Here is a 27,760-nt window from a genome sequence, read left to right as displayed (position 1 = left end):
TCTTGGTGGTATATTTTGATATTTCAAAATTGTGACAAGAAGTGGATGGGACTTTGGGCAAAAAAAGATACAGAAGGAAGATTTTCCACATGGTAGTCATGCTCAATTAGGGGTGAATCCATAATCTCAACGTTACCTGCATCTGTGGACACATTAACACCACGATGTGTATCGTAGTTTATCATCCGATTGTTGTGATACCAGAACAAATACAGCGGTGGCTCAGTGCTCTGAAGGACTCGACAGACCAAACGAAGTGTTGAACCAGGTTTTAGGTATTTTTCCTGTGGGCCAGCTATGTCAGCTCGTGCCTCTGCAAATATACCACAAACACAGAGGAAAAATGTTATTGCTATTTTCTGCAATTCAAGTGTTTTTAATATAAGCAGAATATAATAGAAATTATTAAAACCGTAATGGTATTTTTTGAAAATATTATTAAACTATGAATGTATTGTAATTTACCAAACTGGAATTCTATTTGAAATTCAAGTAATAACCGAAAATTCGTGGTTACTTCTGCTGAATTTTAAGCGGTTAATAGGAGGACGTGGAGTTACTTTGAACTAAGGGGCTACATTAATATACATTCTTTTAGCATTTTCTAAAAGAAATTTTTAAGCAATGTAATTTAGATAGACAAACCTATCATGGAACTAAATAAAATAATTAAATACTTGAAAAGTACACTGAGAGAAATCCGAAAAAATCAAAATAACATTCCGGAAATGTTAATTTTACCCTGCAGTATTGATCCGAAAACGGTGTAAATATTACCCTTTTTAGGTGTATTATGGGTTAAAGTTACCCTTCTTTCATGTTGATTTTACCCTTAAAAGGTGTAAAATTAACATTAAAAAATGTTGATATATTTTTACACCCAAAAGTGTTAAAGTTATGACGAAAAAAAGTTAATCGCAGCATTTTTTTTCTCAGTGTACTTAATGCACTTAATGTGTTAGCAGGAACTTTTTGACCAATATTTTGATCAAACGTCGAAATTAGAAATTTAAATGATTGCAAAGTGATATCATTATTAGATATGACGTTATACCATCAAAATTCATTGCATTCTGTACTATTTCTAAATTAGATAAATCGAGACTAATTTTAAGAAAATGAGATTTTGCTAGTGTATTAATTGAATGTCCTATCACTGTCCTATCTTCGGAATATATTGAACTTTAATGAGAAGCGTAATATGTAGGGCCGTAAAATATCCTTTTGATGACCAATCACCAGACCTAAAATTAATACCATAAAAAAGTAACTCTTTAACCTATTTCCAGTCTATTCAACATTCTGATAGTCATTATCAGGTATTTCACTAATCCTAGTGATAAAATTCGTGAAATGGAAAATAGACTTAGTATAATTTAAGCCATTAAATTACTCTATAACACTACATGTTCTCTATGATGGATATTATTTGGGTGGATTTGGAAAAACCACATACATCCTGCTTTTGATATTGTATGATATGTTTCTCCAACAAATAACAAACGTTTTAACTTCTGCAGGATGTATAATAATAATCTTCATTGGACAATAATTTCTCTCAATTAGTATTTAATTTCATATTTTTATAAATAAACTTAATTAGGGGAAGTGTGCCAAATTTCGGCCAGCTTTTAATTTCGGCCACTTTGAGTGTAATTTTGGCCATGGAAATAAATTAATTAAAATTATGTATGTTATCTTCGAATAGTCAATGAATTCATTTTGCTTTTAAATATTTATTCATTTTAGGATGTATTAACACAAAAACCGTTAAATTTTAGGTATAATTTGAATTTAAATTGCGTTGTAAAAACTCAGTGTGGAAAGAGTCTTACAAAAAATGTGACAGATCGATTGTGTTTCTAGCAGTCTTACGATTTGCGGTGATGTGTAAAAGGTTTTCCTTCGGTGTTTTTCATTAAAATTCATTAGTTTTCATTAAAGATTGTTTCTGTTTATGTTAGGGTAAGTGTGCCAAATTTCGGCATAGTTGCATGCAAGCGTCAAAGTCTCAAGTTTGAAATGTAATATTTTAAACACAAATTGATTTTTTTTATTCCTTCTTCTGAAAGAGTGTTGCTTGGAACCTTGTAGACAGTTTATCGTCTTTATTTACTCTAAAACCATTCTTAATACATTTTAAAATGAATAAAAATATAGACATAGCTTTGGTGCCCTATTTCGGCCACCTTCATTCTCATAGTTCCTTTCCGTTCGGGAATTCTTTCAATATCTTTTTCACGTCATCTCGTTTGTCGAAGCTACATTATTTGTTATTCTTTTGCATCGTATAATCTCTAGAGTACGTAAAATCTAAACGTTCATGGAAATTCGAGAAACAAAAAAGGTGGCCGAAATTGCAAGCTGGCCGGAATTTGGCACACTTACCGTAATAGTGATTCAATCTTTACATGTCGAGTGAAATTTGCCAGCTGGATCCTGTATTTCGCGTAAAAAAGTATATACTTTATGAGCGTCTCTCCGGTGAGGTAGTGTTGCCTATTCCGGCAACATCTTTTGCTTTCCTAAATTTCTTATTCATTTTACGTTTTTCTTTTTTTTCAATTTCTGAGTTCTACAATGTCCAGAGAAAAAAACCACGCTTCTACGAAAAAGATGATGTGGAAAAGGCTTTGGAAGAGTTCAGAAAAGGCAAATTGCTACGGGAATCTGCGCGTAAATTTGAGATGCTACTCTGAAGAGTAGCAGGGCAAATTACACGGAAGATTTCAGGGCTTGTGGGTCATATAAACGTATTAAACTAAATATTAAACTCGTTCCGTCTGACGTTTTGTATTTTTTTATCCGTTGCGTCACAAAAGGTGGTCAGAAAAAAGGTGGCCGGTATTTCACTCAAAGTGGCCGGAATATTACCCAAAGCAATGCCCATATTATTATTGATTTTTCAATATTTTAGCAAATAAATGATTTAAAGAAAACAAAGATGATAAACTAGTTTTCAAGGTTCCACACAACCCTCCCGAAAAGGAAGTAAGAAAAAATATCAATATGAATTAAAAATATTGCATTTCAAACTTTGGACTTCGTTGCTTATACATGCCGAAATTTGGCACACTTACCTTATGTCACTGCATTTGATATTATTCGGGAAATATTACATGTTGTGAATTCAATAAAATCATATTTAGTGTTCGAATTAATCATCAGCAAACATGAATTGTTTTAAGTGGTAAGAGATACACTTATGTTTTAGAACGAAATTTCACACAGCATTGATCAAATAGTAAATTTGTATTCACACTAAATTAATTTTAAAATGTAGAGTGAGGAAATTGTAGACAGTTAAACTCATTTTTTTCTAAATCAACTTAAAGTTATTGTCGAATTTTAAAAGCTCATCCTTGTGTTTCTAACATACCCGCACTTCCCTACTATTTACAAAAGGTTGTATAATTTTTACCACAAACAACATTTTTTTTACAAAAATATGCTGTGTGATTAATTTGTTTAATCAATTCAACATAACGATGATTTGTGGTCAAATATTTTACTACATCAATCATTTTGTTCGGTAATTGCTTCTCTCCAAATATAACAATCCAAAATTTAATGTAATAATCCATATCAACGGAGGAACGAGGCAGTTTCAAGCAGTTCATTTTTTTTCAAAACTCTTTCGAGAAATTTGAGTGAAGTGTATTAAAACTAATTGTATCCAGTTCACTTCAGTTTAGTTTCAGCAAACATCTATTAAACTATGTAGTATGATTGCGAAATATTAATTGAATATCCTAGAACAATATATCCTCTCTCTGGTTATGCACATGTGAAGCTTCCCCACCCACCCCTACAATCACAAGTGTTCCATGAATTGGATACAAATTAACTTATACTGATTCTGCTACATGGTTCAATTAATATTATAATAATGAAAATTAAAGCTAACTTGGAAAATGTACAATATTACCAACTGTAAAATTTTAATACAATGAAATGCATATTTGAAAAACAGAATGGAATATTAAACAAGATACTCTTGCTTGATTTTTGATTTTTTTTAGATATTTTTCATAAATTGCAATTCTAAATTTAGAAAATAAAATAAAACCAAATTACATGGAAGCAGTTTATTAAATCGAAAAACAATTTTGAAAAAACTCATCAATGAAAGGATTCGGAAATTCGACCATGGCTTATGCAAACGAAAATTTATAATGAAATTCAAAGATTTTGGTTTTTGAAATTCAAAAACATAAAAAGTTAAAACAACTCCATGGCAGAGTTGAATTAACTCTACGAATATCGCTGTAATTGTTAGTACACTGTACTCCTGGTGTTCAAGGAATCTTCCTGGTAATCCCTTGAACAGTCATTGTCACAATATTTTGAGTGGTATTTGGGAAAAATAAATTTATCTACATATTTATTCACACACAATACAATTGTACAATATTGGAAGCTTGCAGAATAGTCTAAAATATTGCAAAATATGTTAGAATTCATCAGATATAAGATGAAATGTCCAGGAGCAAGATATTTTCCTTCTGGACTTCACAAAGAAAAACAATGTCCCAACTGTCCCAACTACATGTTGGCACGAAAACACTTTCATAAACTTTTACCCATGCCGACATTAGGGTCATATATGACCCAGATAATTCTACGCGCTTTTCTGGAAAATTGAGAGTAGTTTATTATATCAAAATATGCAATATACAATCTTTGAGTATTCTATTTTGTGTTTCTAAAGAACTTTTTGTTGAAAAAAAAAATAAATGAATATAAAAGATTTTGAAAAAGAAAAGTCACTTTGATCTCAAATATTTTCCTTTCCTGAATATCTGGAGTCTTGAGAAAATTAGCCAAGAATCTTACATCTTTCTATTATGATGTCGTGCACAAACAGATAGATTTCAATTAATATAAATAGTCAAAAAAAAAACTTTTTTTTTCCCCGGGTCATATATTACCCTAAAGACGCGAAAGAGTTAACTCTTAAAAGGACTTATTTTCAGTCTTAAAAAGAATTATTTACACTCCTTTACACTTTATTGGCCATGTAATTTTTAGGAAAAAAAAGTTAAAACAAATCTTACGAATATTACACCTAAATAGAAGTAAAATCAATTCTTAAATATAGTTAATCGAAAATCACAACGAAAAAGAGTAATTTCAACATCAACTTGAGTAAGTTTTACTCGATTATTTTTCTGAGTGTACTAATGATTTCTACCATCAAACAAAAAGTCATGTTAATTGCGTAGGTTACAAATTTATTTATACACCATTTTGAACTGATTAATCAACAAACGTTGGTTTTTTTTTTTGAAGTTAAATGTCTAAAGTATTTTTCATAATTACACCGTATTCAAATAATTTAAGTTCCCCCTAATTAAACATTTACTATGAAATCTTGTGATTTTTTCTTATATAATTGTGGGTGGAATGTGCAAATTGCTACGTTGTGGCTTTATTAAGAGTTACTCAAGATGTATTTGCTTGTTGTATTGTTCTCAACTAAATAGAAATCTTCAATATTACGTCAACATTACAACGCATTATAGTCTAAATATAAACGTAATTGAATTTTCAAGCAAATAAAAATCCTTTGTTAGAGTCTATTTTAGGATGATCTGTCTACATTATAATGAACCCAACCAGAAGCCCTTCTAAAGAGCACTCATACCCAGAATAGGAATACTTACCAACAACATGAAGGTGTGTGAAGATTGATATTGGCGGATGGGTGGAGACCTGTGGGTGGAAATAAATTTAGTACAATTAGACGTCCGCCAATTGGGCTCCCTAATGACTTTGGTAGAACATTTTTCCTTATACCTGGCACTCGTACACTCCAGCGTCCGTCGTGGTCACAAATTTGATCTGAAGGGTCCAGTCCTGTGGGGTTGTTGGTGAGGAAGAGAAAAGTAATGTCTGTATTATAAATGCCCACCAATTAATTAGACATGAAATTTGTGTTCCAACCGCCCGCAGCTTAATTGCACAATTGTGCGAATTGCGCGCGGAAAATTTTTAATGCCAAACATGTCCACTCTCGTTCTCTTGAGTTGTAAATTTTAATTAATGATAAGCATCAGGGGGAATGAAATGAAAATATTGCCCTGATGTTGTTGGCATTCGGTGAAAATATCGACTTTAGTGAAATTCCGAAAATTGGTGTGAAACACTAAACTTTCCACTGAAAACGTTTTGGTGATGAAAATATTACACTGTGAGAAAGTATGAGATATGAATTTCGTCTTCAAGAAAATTTACTGATCTAAAAGGAATGCCGGAAGCATTAAACAAAATAAAATTTTATGAATAAAAACTCTAATTTTGTTAGTAAAGTATTATAAAAAATTCAGTCAGAAACTAAAATTCTTTAAGTTAAAAATCGATTTAGGGTTAATAAAAGTCGGTTCAATTTAGTAAAAGAAAAATCGATTTTGCCCAGTGAAAGAATCAGTTTTAACTGCTCGAACTCCACAGAGAGAGAGAATATAAATCCCTCGTTTAAGTAAAAAAAAATCACTTTGGCCAGTAAAAAAAATCGAATTCATCCAGGACAAATCAAATTTTCCAGAAAATAGCAAAATCGAGTAGTAAAACATTTGAATTTGGCAAGCAAAAAATCAATTTTGATCTGTAATGGCTCCGGCACACCTTTTAGATCAGGAAAATTTCATGAAAGCGAAATTCACATCTTTTTCTTTCTCACATGTTTTGCATATGTCTAACTCATTCTTTCGCACTGCAAGTTCGACTGATCTAAATTGAATTTGTTGTTATGTTTTAAAAAAGACGAAGAATGTTAGAGAATGAGTGAGAAAGAATGAGAAGTAAATTTTGATTTATTGAAATTTTCCTGATCTAAAAGATGCGCCATAAAAAAACCAATTTTAATCATTCGATTTTCGATTTTCTCAATAAAAAAATCATTTTTTCAATCAAAATCATCAGGAAAATTTGATGAAATTAAAATTAACATTTCTTTCTTTCTAAAATAATTTGCATATGCCTATCTGATTATTTCGCACTCGAAATTCGATTGAACTGAATTGAATTTGATCTGATGTTTCAATAACGAACATGAGTCTGGAATAGTGGGAAAGACATATATAAAATATTTGAGAAAAAAAAGATGTCAATTTCGATTACATAAAATTTTCCAGATCTAAATGGTGTGCCAGAGTCATAAAAAAAATCTATTTTTTTTAGTAAAAAAAATCGATTTTAGTCCATAAAAGAATTAAATTTGACTAGTTAATAAATTCCACGGGCATGACATTTCCTATGCTTCCCATATGTTTCTAGCGTGCCGAAAAAGCTCTTGGGTTTATTAGCTGTTTTCTGTCAGTGTGGAATGAATTAGCAAAAAATATAAATACAAAATAAAAGCCAATTTAATAGCGAAGAGGCAACCGAAAACTACAAATTGGCAACCTGCGTAGTTTTGGAGATATCTTGTGAAATGTGTACGAAAACAGAGAAAAATATACACTAAAACCGGGCGCATTTTTCAAAACTAATGTCACCCCCTGATAAATTCTATCAAAAAAAAACTCAAATTTGATCAAGAATATATAAATTTTGATTAGTAATGCCTCCAGCATACCTTTTAGATCATTTAACAAAAAGTAACTCCCTGCTACTGTCCAATTAGCTTCAATCTTAAAATTACTAAGTTTTTTTGACGTTATTGGACGGAATTTCTGACCGTTTTGTATTTGTACAGGTTACCTTAACCTATTTGAACAATAACTTTTTGTACCTAGAATTTAGTTTTGATTATCGTAACTGTTTAAGACCGGTAACTATGCCCCAGTCGGCAATATGAAGTGTTCTCGGTCAAAATCCCGTAAGCCAAAAACCTGAATGGGTCAAAATTCCGGGAATGCGAAATTCCCGAACGAACCAAAATCTCGAACGCCAAAATCTTGAATTCTTAAAGGTGTCATAGTTATTCCAACGATTGTGCCCGTACTTGCTGGACGCAAATGGAAATTTTCTGTATTTTTGGAAATTATTCCACATATTATCCTCCGTATAATTTCTTCCCTTTAAGGACTTAGACCATTCAGAATTTTGGCTTTTAGAATTTCGGCTTACGGGATCTTGGCTTTTGGGATTTTGACTTATCCGGATCTTGGTTATTCGGGATTTTGGGATTTTTGCTTTTTGGAATTTTGACGTTCAAGATTTTGATTTTCCGGATTTTAGCTGACATCGATTTGAATCATTTAATACCGGCAAAGTAATAGAAACAGTCGTTTTTAAAAATTTAGATTAAAACTACAGTATTTTATTTAAAATAACTGTTTCGATTTCCTTCAATGTACGATGGAAATATATTATAAATATAATACAAAAATTAAGTTATTACTTTCCCAAATTACAATTTTGTAGAAAGTTATAAAGGGGAATAAAGGTCAATTTTTTACAGTGTAGATTTTTGACCCTAAGGCTGTCTACACACTATGAGCATTTTTTAAAAAAATTCTTTAAAAAATAACCCTAAAAAGGTTTTTAAAAAGAATCGGCTCTACACTAGTGAAAATTTTTGTAAAAAAATGGATTTTTTACAGAAATTTGCCTAGTATGTAAGCAATTTTGTAAAAAAAACCGACCCATTTTTATTTTTTAAAAATTTTTTTAAAGAATTTTTTTAAAAAATGCTCATATGTGTAGACAGCTTAAAGGAGACAAATGACTTTCAACTGATTGCGTCAATCAGGGATGAAGTGAACAAGAAGATTTCTCTATTAATAATTTTGAGTCCAGCACAGTGTGTAGCAGATTTTAGACAGATTTTGAAAAATAAAGAAGAGGGTGGTACAATCAGTGATTTGCAAGCTATGCCCGTATGTCATTAATAACTATAGTGGTGCCTCCGGGAGGGTAGAACATCACAGTTCACATTTGATAAATTCTTCACAGGAAATTTAACACTGGAAAATACACTCTGCTGGATGCTTTCGTCATAAATTAAAAATCACAGAGAATTAGAGCTCAAGGAACTGTAAATCATTTATGTTATTTTACCATATTTATACGTTTTCGCCCGATTCATTCCACTCAATATGGTTTCTGGTCCAGCAATTTCTAATATAAATGGTGCCTCGATAAACTCCGTATAAAAGGGCAGATTTATACAACACACAGTAATTCTTATATTTTATTCTTCAATGAATTCTCCAGCCTTTCAGAAAATACCCGGTACAACATTTTAGTCCTTCATCAGTTGCTATTTGCAGACTATACTTTCACCCACTAATATATAATGTTTTTCCCATTTGGAAAACATTCGGTGGATGAAACTCAAAGCTAAATACATATGGGCAAACATTCTACCAACCGTTTGGTATTTTAGCAATTGGTAAAAAAAGCAGCTCACCTCAGAATCCAACGGATGAATTGCACTAAATCTCTCATCACCACTGTATGTTGTTAAGCCAACCGTTAAAAGATGATAGTCTTTCCCTTTCCTCCTGATCCACGATACCTACGGAATACATATATCATGTTTGTATATTTAAGCTTTCCAGTAGATCAAAGTACTGCAAAGAGCGAAATTTAATTCGAAACCAAAACCCATTTGAAATTCCCAGACTTTCTATTTCTGCGAAAATTGCCATTTTAGAACTTTATACTTAAAAAATCTGCAAAGTTCTCTTTAAAGTAAGCCTATAGATACGTAATTTATATAGACTGGAAAGCAACAAGTACTGTTGTATTTTATGGCACATTGCACTACCATAACTATAGTGATAATGTAAACATATAAGGCTTTATCATAATTAACATTTTGTAATTATCGCATATTATTAAAAAATAATGAGAAGTCTAATTAATACTGATTGTGCGACAAAAATTTATGAACAGGAAAAACCGCAATTTAAATTAAATAAAAAAAATATATGTAGAACATCAATGCTTTTTTACTCATTTTGTACAATTAGGGGAAAGTGCTCTTCCTTCGAAAGTTCATGCCTTCGAATAATGTGAATTTCTTTTGGTTTTCGTAAGAGATTTACATTAAATTATCAAGGAATTATCATCAATTGATGGTAAGCCAACAAATATTTAATAGAAATATGTAAGCCTCTTAGGAAAACTAAAAGAAAATTCACTTTATTCGAAGGCATGAACGTTCGAAGGGAGAGTACTTTCCCCTATTGGCGATTTATAATCAGAAAATGTATTTCCATTGAAGTATACGATTAAGTGTTAATATATAGTTTATTAATTCAGTACTGAAATAACCGTTCACAGGTTCCTAAGGGTTCATGATGGGAATAAGCATCAATTCTTTGTATGATCTCAAGTTTCGTAATGACCAATTTTGTTCTTTAGGGTAAAGTGATACAAGTTGGACAGCGGTACAAGTTGGTCAATGCAATGGTAGAATTTGGACAGGGCTTTTTGTCTTGATAAATTTAGTACTTCATTTTTATTTGTATATTTTTAATGCTTTGGTTTTATAATTTGGTTCCTTGTGCTTAAAAACAAATTTTGTACTGTATTTATCAAGAAAAAAGCCATGTCCAACTCATACCGACGAATTGTCCAACTTGTAACACTAATTCCAAATTATATCACTTTACCCTATTTCTCAATAAATGTGACACTGCAATATATTTTAAAAAGTCAGCACTTTCCGCTAGTTTTTAAAATAACATAGGAAAAATTTAGTCATTACGAAGCTTAGAATCGTACGAAGCATGGGCACTTTCCCCTACATAACATTCTCCCAAAAATCTGCTAAAAAATCAATAGGGAAATTGAAAATTTCACTGACAATAAAAGTTTTTCCAGAGCCGTCTCTGAACATTTCACAGTGTTCTTCAATTTTAAGCCACGCCCCTTCAAAAACGCTGTCCAAGTGACTTCCTTGCCTTAAAATTTACTACCTTAATACAGGGATGATTTTTCAAGAAACCTACTCTTACTATTCGAATCTAAGAAGAACCTCTGATGTACATTTTCTGTAAAAATATTTAACCGTTTTGGTCAATAAAAACCTCAAAGATGATAATAATTCTATTTAAATCAAACCGAAAGTGCTAAGACGGTTTATAACTTCTACATTTCTTGTCCTTGCGATTACAGCAATTTAATATTTCACTATCCTTGAGTTCCTACATTTTATGACATTCGTTTTTTTTACATTTGTAATCAAATCGTATTTTCTATTACCATTTTTATCAAATTATCATTCAATCTGCCACATTCAATATGTTGCAAAATTTATTTAAATAATTAAGAAATATATTTCTCTACTGGAATCTGGAATATGTATTAATCTGACATAAGCTTTTCTTAAAATTATATTCTAAAAATTATTGCTTTTCTTTGATAATTTAGCACCTGCCTCTATTTAGTAACATTTCTTCTAGAAGACTTCACTTTACTTCTGCATTTACCAATTTACGTTACTTCAAACGAGGTCAAATTTTTTTTCTATTACTCATTTGAGAATTCATTTTTCCCCTTGACTTTTTTTTAAATTCTGAAATATTGACATTTCTTCCAGTAGCAAGTCTTAAAGTGGGCGTGATCTATTTTTTTAAGCGTGTTTAATTAAAATAAATTTTCGACAGAGGTAGTGATATTCCAGTAAAATCTCAAGTAAAATTAAACCTGAATGAAAATTTTGAAAAATTAATAAACATAGTTTTCTGGCTACAAAATAGTGGCGTGGCTAAAACTATTTAGAAATTGAACTTTCCTAAAAGAATAACTATTATTACACATAAAAAAATTGTGAAGTTCAAATTCTTATCCAAAATATTTTAATAAAAATTCATTAGGGGAAAGTACTCTCCCTTCGAACGTTCATGCCTTCGAATAATGTGAATTTTCTCTACTTTTCTTAAGAGATTTCCACATGATTGTCACATAATTATCAATAATTGATAATAAGCTAACTAATATTTAATAGAAATGTGTAACTCTCTTAGGAAAACTTAAAGAAAATTCACATTATTCGAAGGCATGAACGTTCGAAGGGAGAGTACTTTCCCCTAGATTTTTTTGGGAAAACAATATTAAATAAAATAATAGATATTATTAATCAAATATTTTATAAAATTAGACATAATGAATAAAAAGTAAGTAATAGATATAAAGTATCACGATTTTTTTCCATTTTATCAAAGTTAGATGTGATTTGTGAGATTCATTTGGGGAAAGTGAGGTAGTTCAAGCAAATGTAGTTTAGAGAGCACAACTTTTTACAACAAAAAATGATCTATTAAGAGTTTTGCCGGGCATGCGCATTTTCAGCTAGCCAATACCTAAGAGAAACTAACAGACCATTTTAATTTGAAAAAAATCATCAACGTTTTAACGAATAATAATTATAATGATGGTGGCACAACGTTTCATAGTAGAACTTAGGCCTTCGCGCAAGGTGAGTTAGGAACATGCACTATTATATTTTCTTATAAAGGATGAGGTTCTCAGTTCCATGCCCTATGGAATCAAGTTCAGCAAAGCTCTTTGGATATATTTCGAATACCTTTAACGTCAGAAGAATTCTTGGTGACCTAAAGGGGATTCGAACCCAGGAAACTTGCGTCATAGATCGAGTGCTTTACCACTTGACCCATTGAGTCCTCATACGTTTTAATGAAGGAGTCTCGAAAATTGTACAGCTGCGTGAAACTGCCCCACCCTCAAGTGCTGTCTCATATTCTATTAAACCTGGTCAAATTTCTATTCAATTAAAATTTATTTCAATTAACTGTGTTGCGGCTGCCGACCGACCTCACAACTGGTCTCCCCAGATGAATGGAAGAAACCCTTTCCTTTAGCGCGGGTTCCAAGAGTGTAAGTTACCAACAAGATACCCAAATCTTAATAAATCCTCTTTTTAACTGCACCAAGTATAATCCGGAAACCGGGTATTCATACCTTCTCTTGGGTACCATCATGTAAAAGGAGTCTACATTTATTACAAAAATTTAAATTTTTTAATTTCTTAATCGATCATCCTATTGATTTTTTTGTTCCAAGCACTTCTGTACCACTTCTTCTGAAGGATTTAAGGACTATATATAGTTTCGTCCGGCAACAAAGCTAGTGAAAAAAGTGCGTGGTGGGATAGCTCAATAGGTGGCAACGTATTCATCTTTCCAATTAGACAAAAATGTTTTTCCATTTTCTTTAACAGATAATAAAATACGAGAAAATAAAAATATTTGTTTTAATAGTAACTTTTAGTAATTTTTAGTAACTACTTAAAAAATCCTTAGTCGATATAGTCCTTAATTGAGTATTTAATGAAGATATTTCTCTAAACCTTAATATATAATGACTTTAACAAAGGAACCTTAATTAAGTACTTAGTGTTAAGACTAAGTTGAGCCGTATTAGTTTCGCTACCCGCCGTAGAGCGCTGACGTTTTGTTTTATTTTTTATATAATTTTTAAGCAGTTTGATGTTCTACAACTCATAAAAATTAAGCTTTTGAGCATTAAATCTGTTATCCGGGTTATGCTAAATTTACAAAAATTGACTGGTGCCTAATCTAAGGGAATAACAAAAGTTAATCGCTGAATAATTATTTACCATACCCCCTAAATTCAAAAGTATAATCTATGCTGTGTTGGAATAGCCCCTTGATCTATTATTGTAGAAAAATCTGAGCATGAATGCAACACACACTCAATTACAACAGAAACTGATGTGTTTCATTATCCTGAAAGCTCGTTGTGTAATTTTTCATCCCGTTCTGCGAACACAAAAAAAAGCTCACGATACCACCCACTATGCTCCCACTCATCTTCATTGCTATGGATTATTTGCAGAAGAGAAACGAATGGTCAAGAGAATAAATGTAGCAGAAAAGTATGAAAAGCCTCTCCCCATGTTCCAAGTTTCTAATACAAAGAGTGATTCATATATACACCACCGCCCCTCATTTCAACCCGGTCATTATATGACCATGTCAACGTAAGTATTTATTCGTTCGATGGCCTACACAATCGAATGCTAGAATATGGTATAGTAGGAAAGAAATCAAAGAACTCTTACCACGTTCTCGCCAATGTTACGGACGACACACTCGAGAATTGCAATTGAACCAGCCTGATAAATTACAGTTGATGAATTCTCCGTTCCGAAGTAGGTCTCATTGAAGTTGGAGGCAGTGTCTTCACTTTCAGTTAATTGGTTATCAATGGTCCGGGCTGGTGAATTCGTAGGACCAATTCTTGTGGACGGTGGTCCCTTCTTGTTAATGTGATTTATTTGACTAGCACTCACATTTGAGCTAACCACCGGGTCCAGTTGATTTCTATTTACACTATTCAGGAAATTTGTGTCAATATCTGGAAGGGGACTCCTTCCTGAGCTATCTCCAGCCACATATGATGTCGTTTGAGGTGGTTGAATTAGTCCTGAAAATTGAAAGCACACAAATGAAGAGAAATCTACATAGAAGACACATTTGCTAATATCAATTTCATTCTAATGGACATCGCAGATGTCGCACAGTAGTTTTTCTTTTGTAAGTATTTTCAAAACTGAGATGGAGTAATAAAATCGAAACAGGAAGTGGTAGAAATCCCCAATTTTCTTTAAATAGTATTTCTTTGATATGTTTAGACTAAAAAAAAGTGTTTGATCTTATAGGACACGAAATAGGACTTCAATCTTTTGGATCATGCGGGACTCAAGCTCACAACTATGACACTCAAGGCTGACTTTTAAGGTCTGTGGTAGACTCTACCTGGATGCCCTCCTCTTGTGAATTTTACATACAACCCTATACTTCATGTGAGCAACACTTATGCTCAATGAAGTAAGTCGCCTGCTTGTGCTCTTATACCAGTATTTAATTTGTTACTCCAATGCTATATTTAACAATCATTAGCAAAAAAAACTTTGTGAAATCATCGAACTCGTAAGAACGATACTTTTCCCATGAATTAAACCACTGAACAACTTTATTAATCCAAATAAATAATATATTTCCAAATTCAACTTTCTGCTATAGAGCCCCTATTGTGGTTAATGCTGATAAATATGCAATACCTGATACTTTTTCATTAGTATAAGCTTTATATATTATCCGCAAAGAGAAAAAAACACATACAAAACATAGAACTTTATGTGTGATGTTATTTTCAAGAGATGTTTCAGCCAATTCATGAGTAAATTAGAATGCTCCAGTAATCCCATTACGCCCACTCGTTTTGGTATAGGCACAAAAGGTACACGAGACATTGGCTGACGCCCCCAAAATATTGGCCCCAGATCGACTCCAATGAATTTGTACATGGAGGAAAATGGGTAACATATTGCGATAATTGTATTTTCGGCTGCGAAAATGTAATCCCATAACCATGGAATTAGTTTATCTATCTACCAAATAAGTTTATTGTGGTCCACTGAATGTCCATAGTATAGGCCATTGTTGAAGCACCAAAACTGCCACATAGGCCTCCCTAAATGCCAAAGTAACTGTTGGCAACTCCAAACATAAACACTCATTTGTTAGTAGCTCTTGTATCTGCCCAAACAAACACACTATCACCGTAGCTAATAGTGTTTGCCTAAATAAAATGATTTTTCTCTGATTAAATTACATGGCATTAAATGCAACCTGTGATTCTGCACTTACTATACACTTAAATTAACTGCTGAATAAAATTTATTCTATTCATAAACTGTGGATAGAATAAATACAGCAATTCACTGGTATAAGTTTTATGAAACATCGTACTTCTTGTCTTACTCATATTTTCCAGAGGTAAAAGAATGGGAATTTTTGTCTTATTGTCGCGTATCAACCTGTCATATAAGTTTCAAAAAAATATTTTTGCAGCTTTCTTATCAGTATATTTAATGAATTTTCTATACAATACACAATCTTATTAGAAAGGTCTTGAAATTTTCTATAACTCGCAAAAAAATCTGTAATCTTACTAAGTTAGGGTCCAAATAGACTCAAGTTCACCTTCGAGAATATTTAGCCTGTAAAATTCAGCGACATAGAATCGGGTAAGGAAAATTGATTCCAAGAATCTCTAGTCCCTAATCTTAAACTCTCGGAAAACGAAGTTTTGGGCTAATCTTTAGGACTGAAGCTAGATAAAGAAGATTTTTTTAGAACAATATAAATCATAGAAAATTATCTAAAATAGTCTGAAAATTACGTTTCTTTTATTTATCAATGTTTTCTTCTTATCTATCATTACTTAATTAAATAAAATTAAGAAGAAAACCCTAAAACGAAAAAAACGAGAAGAAAACGCTATATTTGTCTATTTCTAAAGAAAGCCTTGTTGTAACTAAATCAAATTTAGGTAGACAAAACAATTAAGGATTTAAATTAAATTCTAGCTAAGTTCAACTTCTTTTTAAAATGTGCGAAAAATAGCACTTTATATGTAGCTCCAGGTCAATGTAGCCCTACCTCCCTCTATCCATATATTATGATCGATTTTAATGACCTGCTTTAGTTATCCTGAGCCCTTGGATAGCCAATTGTCCACTTTTACGGTCATAGAACACGAAGCTCCATGCTTCCGCGTACACGTCAAATCAAGACTGCCTACCCCTCCCCACAAACACCCTGTTGCAGTACCGTTCTATAAAGGGGTATCCAGTGAGCACCAATGCTAACCTATTTCAATTTAGCTGAAAGCCTATGTATTTTCAACTGAATACTGCTAACCTTAAAAAGACACTTACGAGGCAGTGCCATTTTCATGTATTTGGTTAGAACTTTTTGTTCGAAAACTGTTAACCGGTCAGCATATTTTTTGCTGATCGGTTCAGCCAAAGTATGCTGAAAACTCTGATTTTTTCAGCTAACTGTGCTCGCTGGGTAGTGAGTGACTCACAAATTTCAAATGAATGACTGTTGTGTACCGGTCGGATTCTTAAATTGGAAGGAAGGATTGAGAAGGAATGGGCTCTTTTAACCCTTTAACGACGAGACACTTTTTACGGACTGAAAATCAACAATAAAAATTAAACTGGGAAACAAAATCAATGATAAGTCTTACATCTAACCTTGGAAAGTCCAGCAGAATCTGATTCGGTGTATTTTGTGCTTCTATGAACGATAGGGACAAAAACAGCCCAAAAATTTAAGTAATTTTTCTGGCAATACCAATGAATAATAATTTTTCACTTTAATGAAAAATATTACGTATGGGTATTGTAGTCTTTATTGCAAAAAGGGTTTTGCTTAAAAAATAAAATATTATAAGTATAAAAAATAAATAAAATCAATTATGAATTTGAGAATTTAAAAATTCGCCATTTTTGAGCTCAAATATTTACTACATAGCAAATAGCTAGAGACATGCAAAAAATAATGTAGATTCCTTCAATCTTCTACTTTATAATTATGTACAGACATAAGAAAAAAAATAACTTTGGGTAGTCAGGACAAATTATTTTCTTTATGGGACACCGGTGTTCCAATCGTCCTTAAAGGGTTGAGGCAACTAGCCGTCACATCTTCTAGCACCCAGCCAGATTCCCTCGAGAAACCCAAGTTCATACGTCCCTCTTTTCTGAAGTTCTAGACCGGACTGACTCTCTCAGCTGTCCAACTTATGTACATCGACAAGGACCCAGGAAGCAATGACACCGCAGCGGCTTAGAAGCTACTCGCAGGAACGGATTTCAATAATAACGTTTATAACGGCTATAGGATTTGGCAAACGTATACAAACTCATTGAAAATAGGTTTACAGTTGAAATCTAAATTTACCTGCATAAAGAGATTGAGAAGGTAAATTGCATTACGATATGGCCCGGGTCCACTTAAACATAGGAGAAAAATCCCAATTTTAAAGGTTCTTCACTTTCAAAAGTGCCCCACTTGCCCCTATTGTTCTCTTGAACTTAGTACATGACTGCTCTTATGTGCTTCGAGACAATCGACTTTTCTTTACGTTGGTTTCTGTGATTTCTGTCAAGACTGTTTTCTTCAGTCCTCGTCATATTCCAACGCTACCAAATAGTTGTGACGTGACATCAATTATTAACACAAAGAGAAGTCACTTACTCAGAAGCACATGAGAACAGTCATGTACTAAAAAAAGCGCTCTAGAGAAGGATTTCAGCTTTTCATTTTGTATTGGAAAAATGACTTTAAGCAATTCTATTACCTGTATTGTACTTTTACTTTACATCCTAATTCTGTAGCTTATCCTTATCATTTTTACAAAGTTTTAGAATTTAGATTTTTTTGTACTAGGGTAAGTGTGCCAAATTCCGGCCAGCTTGCAATTCCGGCCACCATTTTGTTCCTCGAATTTCCATGATTTTTTTTAGTTTAAACATACTCTAGAGATTATACAATGCAAAAGAATAACAAAAAATGTAGCTTTGACAAACTAGATGACGTGAAAAAGACATTGGAAGAATTCCCGAACGGAAAGGAACTATGAGAATGAAGGTGGCCGAAGTAGGGCACCAAAGCTATGTCTACATTTTTAATCATTTTAAAATGTACTAAAAACGATTTTAAAGTAAATAAAGACGATAAACTATCTACAAGGTTCTAAGCAACACTCCTAAAGTAGAAGGAATGAAAAAAATCAATTTCTATTAAAGATATTACATTTCAAACTTGAGACTTTGGCGCTTGCATGCAACAATGCCGAAATTTTATTATTATTATTTATTTATTATCATCTCTCTATTTCTTTTTTGACCCACCCCCCGTGCGGCCATCGCCGTCTTAGCTTTGGTTCCAACCTACTCCGGGATGAAAACGATGGAAAATCCCTTCTCAGGTTGTATATTTTGTGATCATACATATGCACGTATGTCACTGAATGCGGAGGAGGGTATGCTCACAGAGACAGAGAGAGAAATTAAGAAAAACCCTAGCCATAGAGGCTGTTTGGCTTTCTATTTGACAGACAGACGAGTTACAAAATCTGCATAAAAGTTCACTTGGTGTGGATTGGTACAGTTCGAAAACACTTTTAAACACAAGGTCACATCACACATACGTAGATTTCAGCATCCTTTCGACTTCCTCAGAGTCCGCAGCGTAGAGCCAGGACAATTTGGCACACTTACCCTAAATAAACCTAATTTAAATGAAATATTTTCCGTCAGGTGATGTTATGGGAATCTGTGAGCATCAGGAAAAGAGGTCAGCTTAGAAACTTCTATTTTTTTCAAAATCTTTCGGCTCATACGGAAGAAGGTTTTGAGTCTGATCCGAAAACTTTGGGATGAATTAGAATTTTCTAAGCTTCTCCTTTCTTTTCCCGACGCTCACCAGTTCCTCTTGGAAATTATTAAAGTAATTTATTATGTTTTATATTTTCTCATCAACCCTCATTTACCGTAATAAAATAATTTGGAAAGTACACAACTTTTCATAATGGTGATTTCTAGCTTTGACTAATCCTTGGGTTTTAATTAAAATTTTCAGCTCAACTGAACTAGGTAGTATTGTCAAAGACAAAACTATGAAATTGGATTTCAAAACTTCAATGTTGAATCAAACTGACAGACATTTCATTTAGTATTTGTAGTATATTTGTTAAATAGGCACATAATCGCTTTTGGTTGTTTAATTAAAGCTGCATAACAATATATATTCACAGTTTATGGTTATCAGAAGCAATTTCTACTCTTCTGGAATGAAATTTCGCCCATCACCACACGTACTCCCCATTTGAATTCTCAATCGCAAATTTTCACCCTAATTAACACTGCATCACGAAGCAATTTCGACCACACTATCAACTATATAGCACTAGATGTTGCACATTAAGACTACAAAACATCTATACGGTACAGCTCAATAGTCATTTGATACAACATTTCATTACAAATATTGGGGCATGAGAGTACATTTACCCACCCACCTTGCTGAAAGTTAAAGTTTCATGATCAAATTGAAAGTTTATTTGTCTATAAATTTTCAGTCACAGATTGACTGATGAGAAAACAGACTGAAACTTGACACATTTATTTAAATTTATAACCCGAACCCCCTCTTTCATCAAATATTGGCCAAATTCTGAAATAGGGAATAATGTGATGATGGATATAGCATACATTATTCATGATTCTCTGATTTTCTTATTTAATCTCCAATCCTTCTTCCTCTTCCTGGATTTTTTTCCCCAAAAAAATCTCTAGAGACAATTTAAATTAGTTCTTGCACCAATAATTCCTCAATTTCTTTTCTCATATTGCTCATGTCGTAATAGCTTCAACCGCTTCAACAATCGAGAAAGCAAATAAGATTCTCCAAGGACGGGAACTATTCATTCATATTAATATAAAATTCTATGTTTCTTAAAGAAGATGTTGTTTAATATTCCAGTTTAAAATTTGTGATAACATTACTAAAAAATCTTCAGTGCTTAAATGCTTTTAAGTTAAATTTCTTTATGTAATAAAAACTTTTGGCTATAAGAAACTACACTGAGAGAAATCCGAAAAAGATAAAATAACATTTCGGAAATGTTAATTTTACCCTGCAGTATTGATCCAAAATCGGTGTAAATATTACCCTTTTTAGGTGTATTAGGTGTTAAAGGTATCCTTTTTCATGTTAATTTTACCCTTAATAAGGTGTAAAATTAACATTAAAAAATGTTGATATATTTTTACACCTAAAAAGTGTTAAATTTCCGAGGAAAAACGTTAATCGCACCCACTTTTTTCTCAGTGTATCTGTCAGGAAGTATTTTAGTTATTTATTTTTATTTTTAGTTATAATTTATTATTATGTAGCCAAACATCCAAGAAATAAATTAATAAAAATTTTAACTATAAAAGGATGTAATTAAATTTTTGCTGTTGGTGCAATGTAAACTAGAATTAATGATAGTCAGGATGATTGATTCAATTTCTTAACCAAGACAATAAAAAAGTTAGTTCACAACCGTATAAAACATCCTGCTTATGTTTTTCACTCTACTTCAATATTACCTAGCTTATTTTATTAGCTTTGTTTTATGTGTTTTGTTTAAGCAATCATAGTTTTTTTTTTATTTTTGATGTTCTTTTTGAACAGTACATGAATATTTTAATTCAAATTTCCTTTTTCCTCTGGAATCTTTATTTTTATTGTTATCACCATCATAAAAAACTGCTTTCAAAAGTTATTTTATTCATTAAATTTTATAAGAAACTATTAAGCATTTGTGCTAATATCTTTCCTAAATTTAAACAAAGCAATACATGTCAGATTTTACAGATTAAATATTAAATACTTTTTATCAATATAACAATAACTGTAGAAAAATTGCCGTGTAGATAATAGATGTGTTTTCGGAGAGGGAAACTCCGTCCGGATGCACTAAATCCGGTTGTACTAAAATTGTCTTGTTAATTAATTAATTAATTAATTTAAGAAAAATTTCCATCCAGAACATCCTGGAACTTTCCCGCCAATGCATAACGTCCCCTACCCAACGAAACCCACAGATCTCTGACAACACTCGAGTAAGCTCAAACAATGTTATAAGAAAGAAAAAAAAAATGTAAACAATTAGGAAGGTCAAGGAGATGAACTCCCTCCGGATGCGTCAGGGGGTGCAATCCTTTCAGGACAGGAAAACACAAAATTCTTTGCCAAAGCTTTCGACGCTTCAACGCGTCTTCCTCAGTGGCTAAAAAGGCGGGAAATTTTATTTAGACAATGTTCTTACATTTCTTTGTCTTATAACTCACTCAAATCTGTGATTTGTCTCTGAAATTTTGTCCGCACTGTCTGTCTACTACTCCAAATGAGGATTTACTAAACATTAAAAATATATACATAACATAAATAACAATAATGTGCACGACTTTCTACAATTACTCTAATTTTTCACTATAATTACCAGGGAAAATTGGGAATTCGTCGCGGGTACTCCTTATTGGACATTGATATGAGGCCAACTGTTTTCTGTATGAATTATTTAACAACTATTTTTCAAGCCTTTGTGGCAGTTGTTGACCTTTCTTCAATTTTTATAATTCCCCTAGATCATAGGCAACCGTCTTAGCAATCATTCTCTCCTTGTCAAGCAATCATCTGAGCAATCCTGCATATGCATTATGTACCCCAGAGATGTCGGAGCGTTTGTTTACAGTGTCCGGGAGATGTCTTTTTATGTGCAGTGATTCTAACATCATCCTCTTTGCATAGCATTTGTGGGAGTCAATGATTTTGACTTCATCAAAGTCGAAGGAGTGTCCGGTGTCGGCTACATGGGCGCACAGTGAAGTTGCATTGGTATTTCTTATTGGTGGTTTCGTATCATTTTTATGTTGTTGCATTCTTTTGTGCAGGAGCTGTCCCGTAGTCCCAATGTAGCTACGTCCACAATCTCCACAAGGCACTGAATAGACCACATCCGATCTCTGGAGCTTAGGAACTGGGTCTTTCACCTTGGTGAAGTATTCCTTCACTTTCTTAGCTGGTTTGAAGGCCACTTTGGCTCCAGTAGTCCTCGAGATCCTCGTCTTCATGCGCTCAGAAATGCCTTTGATGTAGGTGAGAGTGAAGAATCTCTCAGACTGTAGGATCTGAGCCGGGGATGATCTACCCGATTGTGGTGAGGACTCCCTGAGTAGTCTCCTAATAATTCTCTCAGGAAAATCATTTCTCTTGAGAATATCTCTCATGACGGGATCCAAATTTACTCCAGATTTCGTGGTGACTAAACGTGCCCTGCCTATGAGGTTCCTCCCCACATTGATGATGGTGCTTTGTGGATGTGCACTATAACACTGTGCAACGATGATTTTGTCCCTGGGTTCTCATGCTATTTTTTCTATTGCTAGGGTCAAATGATTTACGAAAATACTTATCATTTTGATTTCATTTGGATTTTACGCCTGGTATTTACGAAAAACGGTTTTTTCCGTTTTTTGATACTTGGGTGCCTATATCTCCGAATCTGCTGAACCGATTTATTTTTCACTCAGGAATAATTTGTTCTCCTTTAGATGCCCGATAAATCCTCTGAACAGATGAAGTTCGTGCAACCGACACCAGGGGCGCTGTAGTCCCATAAATGTCAGAAAACATGTAAAAATCGAAATTTGTAGCAACTTTGATCAAGAATATCTCGAAAACTAAAACTGTTCTTAACAATCTGTTTTGTGGGTTTGATAGAGAATTTTATTAGCTACATTTTTGTTCATATACAACTTTTTGCTCAGATTATTTTTTAACCTCGAAATTGAGGTTCAAACGAAAAATGAGCATTCAGCCAACTTAATAAATCCTTCACAATTTCGAGTGTTATTGCTTTCTTTCCTCGCAATTAGGCAGTACAAGCTTTTATTATATTATTTAATACTTAAATATCGATATTATGGTGATTTTTATATGACATTTTAAATTTTTAAATATTATTTTATTACTTGGAAACTTGTATAAAGCTTTAACGTATGTGATATACATTAAGTAACAATTACAAGTTCAAAAACTAGTTTTAGATTTATTTCGACGAAAATCACGTAATTATGAGGTTAAAATTGTAGGATTGTAGATAAATGTAGGAAATTTTTTTAAAGAATTATAAAAAGAAATGAATTTAGAAAAAGGATTTTTTGCAAAGTTTCCATATGTAACTGGTATGTAAAAGGTAAAATAGATACTTATTGATTCTAAAACGTAAATTTAACAAGAAATATTCTTTGAAATATTTAAAATTTTGTAATATGCAGTTAATATGCCTTTTTTGTAATAGTCTTTTGAGATTGAAATAACACTGAAATCTTACTGAAGATATTGTTTGAGTTATAACCTTGTATTATATCTAAACACATTTTATAATGCAATAAGTATTAATAAAGTCCTACAATTGTAAGAAAAGTGAAAATAATACTCTGGGTTATCTAAACTTGAAAAGAAAAAGTCAAAATGTGCGATATAGTTAAGTTTTTCTTTAGTTGGCTGAGTGCTCGTTTTTCGTTTGAACCTCAATATCGAGGTTAAAAAATAATCTGAGAGAAAAGTTGTACATGAATGAAAATGTAGCTGATTAAATTCTCTATCAAACCCACAAAACAGATTGTTAGGGACAGTCCTAGTTTTCGAGATATTTTTGATCAAAGTTGCAAAAAAGTTCGATTTTTCCATGTTTTCTGACATATTTGTGACTACAGCGCCCCTGGTGTCAGTTGTACGAACTTCATTTGTTCAGAGGATTTATCGGGCATGTAAAGGACAACAAATTGTTCCAAAGTAAGAAATAAATTAGTTCAGCAGATTCGGAGATATAGGCACCCAAGTATCAAAAAACGGAAAAAACCGTTTTTCGTAAATACCAGGCGTAAAATCCAAATGAAATCAAAATGATAAGTATTTTCGTAAATCATTTGACCCTGGCAATTGAAAAAATAGCATAAGAACCCAGCGACAAAAAAAAAGTTTGAAATTGTTGCACAGTGTAATAGTTTAGCATCCTTTGGGAGGAATTTGGCTTGCAATACCAGACAGTGCTAAGGGTATTTGTCGCATCTCTATGTATTGTTAAGTCAAGGTAGGGCAGGACACCCTCACATTCCTTCTCCACCGTAAATTGAATTTTAGGGTGAAAAGCATTAAATTGTGACATCAGAGGGCCCACATCATCCACATGCACCGACACCAGGAGGTCATCCACATACTTTCTCACGAAACCTATGCGAAACGGAGGGTCCTCCAATATCGTGTTCAGTGCCTTTTGCATTGCTATGTCCGCCGCGATTGGGCCTATAGGGGATCCCATAGCCACACCATCTTTCTGAAGATAAAATTTACCTGCATAGGTAAAATACCCTGATCTCTAAGGATGCTAAACTATTATAGTGCACATCCACAAAGCACCATCATCAATGTGGGGAGGAACCTCATAGGCAGGGCACGTTTAGTCACCACGAAATCTGGAGTAAATTTGGATCCCGTCATGAGAGATATTCTCAAGAGAAATGATTTTCCTGAGAGAATTATTAGGAGACTACTCAGGGAGTCCTCACCACAATCGGGTAGATCATCCCCGGCTCAGATCCTACAGTCTGAGAGATTCTTCACTCTCACCTACATCAAAGGCATTTCTGAGCGCATGAAGACGAGGATCTCGAGGACTACTGGAGCCAAAGTGGCCTTCAAACCAGCTAAGAAAGTGAAGGAATACTTCACCAAGGTGAAAGACCCAGTTCCTAAGCTCCAGAGATCGGATGTGGTCTATTCAGTGCCTTGTGGAGATTGTGGACGTAGCTACATTGGGACTACGGGACAGCTCCTGCACAAAAGAATGCAACAACATAAAAATGATACGAAACCACCAATAAGAAATACCAATGCAACTTCACTGTGCGCCCATGTAGCCGACACCGGACACTCCTTCGACTTTGATGAAGTCAAAATCATTGACTCCCACAAATGCTATGCAAAGAGGATGATGTTAGAATCACTGCACATAAAAAGACATCTCCCGGACACTGTAAACAAACGCTCCGACATCTCTGGGGTACATAATGCATATGCAGGATTGCTCAGATTCTTCTTCTTCTTCTCTTCTTTAAAGTTTTTGTAGGGGCCGGACGTCTATTGACATCCACACAGCCCGTCACATTGTATTCACCATTCACCACACACTTTTTAAATTTGAATTTTTCCGTTAATTAATTTATTATTATTTAAATTGGATTTTAGATTTCACGAAAATTATTTTTATATCACTTTTCACTTTTTTTTTTTTTTTAAATTTAGATTTCAATTTTATTTTTTCTTAAAAACTCACACACTTTTTTAACGTTTTCTGTTTCAATATTAGTTGCTATTTCTGTCACTGTTTTGGCTCTATTTATTTTTGGGAATTCTTTTTTTATATTGCAGTATTTTGGGCATTTAATGAGTATATGTTGAATATCCTCAGTTTCGCCGCAAAAGTCACACTTGTCATCATCGGTTACTTTCATTAATTTAAAAAACTTCTTTGTGTATCCGTGGTTGGCTCTAATTCTGTTAAATGTTTTGATATTTGTCACACTCATTCTTTTGTATTTAAACCATGTAATTTTCCTAGGTGTATGTGCTACTACTTCCGCGTACGATTTTCCTTTTGTGGCTGTGATTTCTCTAAATTCTTTGTTCCATTTTTTGAATATCCTGTTTTGACTAATTTTGTAGTTGTCTTTGATTGGTATTTTAATGCTGAATTGGTTTTCTGAAGTAGTTCCATTTTTCGCTGCCTCATCAGCCTTTTCATTTCCGTCGATACCGACGTGACTTGGGATCCACTGCAGAACAATTTGTGTGTCTCTATTTTTTGTTGCTAATTGGTGAATTATGCTCTCATAATATTTGTTTGTGTCTGGATTTTTGATGGAGGTCAAAGCACTTTTGGAGTCAGAGAAAATTACGATTTTCTTTTCTTGCATCTTTGTTGCCAAGATAATAGCATATAGAATTGCTACAGTTTCTATCGTTGCAATGGATGTCTTCTCTATCACTTTCCTGCAGATCGATTCCTCTGTCTTGTCGATGTACAGTCCAATTCCTCTCATATCGCGAATAATTGATCCATCAGTAAAAATTTTGTAGAATTCTTCATATTGCTTCATACAATCTAATGCACACATTTTTAAGACATTCTTGTTAATTTGGCTTTTTTTCAAATTATTTAAACTTGGGATATTTTCATAAATCAATAAATTTGCTTGATTATCAATATTGTTACTATAAGATGGTGTTGTTTTAGCAATGTTTTTGTGAGTATTAATTAGTTCTCTCAAATCTGGAATTTTTAGAATCGTATCACACAAGTTATTTTGGTCTTTGTTTTGAGCAAACTTTTTCATTAAAAATTTACAACTAAGTTTTTCAATGTCATATTTTATCGGCATTTCAGCAGCTTCTGATAGTATTGTTGTTATTGGTGTACTTTTGGTGTATCCTAGTATATATCTTAAACTTTCATTTTTAATAGTTTGCAAAGTGTTATATGTAGTTATAGAAGCATTATGTTTGTAAAGTATTGGTGCTCCATATAAAAGTCTAGATTTAATAATAGCATTATAAACTCGTAGCATGATATCGGGATGTACACCACCTTTTTTTGTACAGAAATATTTTAAGATGTTAATATATTGCTGAATGTTTTCTTTTACAATTTTTTTGTGAATATCAAATTTTAATTTATTGTCTATAGTAATACCGACTATTTTATGTGATGCAACTTCTTGAATGTTTGTATTATTAATTTTTAATTGATTATTTGTTAAAAATTCCCTTTTGTTAAATATTAAAAATTTGCATTTTTCAAGATTTAGATTTAAGTTTAAGGAATTTAGTGTTTCTTCTAGAATTGTAATGTAGGATTCAGCCTTTTCCAATGCAACTTTAGTTGTATTACCAGAGATTACCATAGTGATATCGTCGGCATACTGATATGTTACACATTCTTCGTTACTAAATTCATGAACTGCAGTAGTATACAAGTTAAATAATATTGGGCTCAACTTGCAGCCTTGAGGAACTCCTGAATTACAAATAATTTCTTCTCTTGAATTCCTATTTTCCATAATAACCCGTCTATTTCTAAGTAACTGATCAATCCATATAATTAATTCATTACTTATCTTTTTATCCTTCATAATTTTAATTAATTTATCTATGTTCACTTTATCGAACGCTTTAGAAATATCAGTAAATATAACTATTGAAGTCTTCTTGTTTTCTTTGTTTTCATATAGTTTTCCTGTAATGCTACATAAGTAATCAATAGTGCTCCTTCCTTTTCTAAATCCAAATGAATTTTCTGGCAAGATCTTTTGAGCTTCTATTTCTTTTTCTAATTTGTTTTTAATAAA

At 32.7% G+C, this 27,760-nt stretch overlaps 1 protein-coding gene across 4 annotated transcripts in view; it reads right to left on the bottom strand.

The window, feature by feature from the left end:
- LOC129798229 (uncharacterized) overlaps positions 1 to 27,760 on the bottom strand; it is a 139,423-nt gene that overhangs the window by 10,625 nt on the left and 101,038 nt on the right. For all 4 annotated transcript variants that reach the window (XM_055841265.1, XM_055841266.1, XM_055841263.1 and 1 more), the window contains 5 exons: positions 14,003 to 14,367; positions 9,359 to 9,466; positions 5,800 to 5,859; positions 5,667 to 5,715; positions 137 to 313 (listed from right to left, as the gene is read on the bottom strand). In XM_055841265.1, coding sequence (XP_055697240.1) covers positions 137 to 313; positions 5,667 to 5,715; positions 5,800 to 5,859; positions 9,359 to 9,466; positions 14,003 to 14,367 — 759 coding nt within the window. The remainder of the gene's footprint in view (positions 1 to 136; positions 314 to 5,666; positions 5,716 to 5,799; positions 5,860 to 9,358; positions 9,467 to 14,002; positions 14,368 to 27,760) is intronic.

The sequence above is a fragment of the Phlebotomus papatasi genome, chromosome 1 (genome assembly GCF_024763615.1).
Source record: "Phlebotomus papatasi isolate M1 chromosome 1, Ppap_2.1, whole genome shotgun sequence".
NCBI lineage: Eukaryota > Metazoa > Arthropoda > Insecta > Diptera > Psychodidae > Phlebotomus > Phlebotomus papatasi.
This window is presented reverse-complemented; position numbering and strand designations above follow the sequence as displayed.